At 44.8% G+C, this 1,593-nt stretch overlaps 1 protein-coding gene across 3 annotated transcripts in view; it reads left to right on the top strand.

Annotated features, from left to right (window-relative positions):
- The window catches only part of LOC118337425 (sorting nexin-14-like), a 17,079-nt gene continuing 15,486 nt past the window's right edge, over positions 1–1,593 (top strand). For 2 of the 3 annotated variants that reach the window (XM_035674414.1, XM_035674416.1), the window contains exons 1-4: positions 2–421; positions 587–765; positions 902–1,022; positions 1,200–1,273. In XM_035674414.1, the coding sequence (XP_035530307.1) occupies positions 629–765; positions 902–1,022; positions 1,200–1,273 (332 nt within the window). In that variant the 5' untranslated portion in view covers positions 2–421; positions 587–628. Of the gene's footprint in view, positions 422–586; positions 766–901; positions 1,023–1,199; positions 1,274–1,593 lie in introns of all 3 variants that reach the window. The other variant, XM_035674415.1, reaches the window with a different exon arrangement.

Consider the following 1,593-nt stretch of genomic DNA (forward strand, 5'->3'; position numbering starts at 1 on the left):
GCATTATTTATCTGAGGAGGGAGACGCTAGCTGACATGGCTACTTGTTTGTCTGTCAACTACAGTAGCCAGTGTGTTACCACGCTTGCTGCTGTGAGCACAGCGGAGGTGACATCACTCGTCTCCGGCGCTGACAACCAGGCAGCAACCGTGGCCCCCCACCCCGCCTCAATGGACAGAAGTGACAGCTACAGCACCGCAGCCATTAGCCAAACAGTGTCAGTGTTTTAGGACCGCCTAGCACACAGAGGATGCTGTGTAGTTACCTCTAATCCTGGTTTACAGCTGTGTACGGCACTTCGCCTCTCCTACGCTCATCCGACAAAAACAAGGCAGCCTGCGTCTTTATTCTGCAAATTCATGATGGTGCCGCTGCCGGACTACAGTGAAAAATGGCCCATAACACCCACCGTACACTTACAGTAAGTGCTGGAGTGGATAAATAAAACCACTGCAAGCCTGGCTTTATATGGAAAAGCAAAGAAGCAGCACAAAATGACACGGTTTAGAGTTGACGCTGCTATGTGTCGCCGCTACACGCCCTTATTTATTTATGGTCACTCCATGTTGTCCTCTTTATTTTACAGTAAAATGCAATAGGCTGCAACGCGCTCCTAAAAGCGACGAGGATGGGATGCATCGGGGCTTGTCTGAAGAAAATAAGACGCAGGATGAAGCTAGACCGGTTCAGAGAGCTGGGCCGACAGTATCCAGTCTTCTGCTTTCTGCTGCTGGTCCTGCTGCTCTCTACTGTGCTTTTAAACAGGTGAGTGCACAGTAGATCTTACTCCATCAATGCTTCTTTATATGTGGCATTCCTGACGCTCTCATCCAGTCCCTTTATATGCTGAAATGTTTTGTGTTCGGCTATTAATAGCGGCATGTTTCTTCTGTTTTGACAGATATATACACATTATAATGGTGTTTTGGTCCTTCCTGGCTGGAGTCGTCACTTTCTACTGCTCTTTGGGGCCCGAGTCTCTGCTTCCCAACATCTTCGCCTCCATCAAACCAAAGACCAAGGTATTAAAAAAAATGATCTAAATTACACATTTGTGACTTCTTTACAGCGTTTTCTGAAGAAAATATCAATATAAAATGTGTTGCTTGTACACACAATTCCCTATGATTAAAGCACTTTTGCAGTGAAGGATCCCACCTTAAAAGCTGTTATTTTACTATGTTAACTTTCTCTTGCAGTCATACCAACAGGAGTTGTTTCCACTTGGCCACAGCTGTGCCGTTTGTGGCAAAATCAAATGCAAAAGGCACAGGTGAGATACGGGGTTATGTTTTGGTGGAGTGGTAGTTGAGAAAGTGGCTGTATTGTGACCTTTTCACTTGTGTCAACAGTGCAGATGCTGCAGTCACAAGAGGGCACTCCAGGATATCCCATGTATATATTACCATGCTACTGCATATCCTGGGTTTGCTTGTGCAAGTAAAGAGAAAATTTAAAAAAGTGCTGAATTTGGAAGCAAACAGGAAGGTAAACTGGAAAAAGAGTCCTCTGGGTTAAATCAATAGAGACTCTTTATATGGTGCTGTGTTAATCTTATTGTATTTGGTTTGTCTTGAATTTCCCTCGGGATAA

Source organism: Morone saxatilis, unplaced genomic scaffold, assembly GCF_004916995.1.
Source record: "Morone saxatilis isolate NCDOM2014 unplaced genomic scaffold, NCSU_SB_2.0 Contig3, whole genome shotgun sequence".
NCBI lineage: Eukaryota > Metazoa > Chordata > Actinopteri > Moronidae > Morone > Morone saxatilis.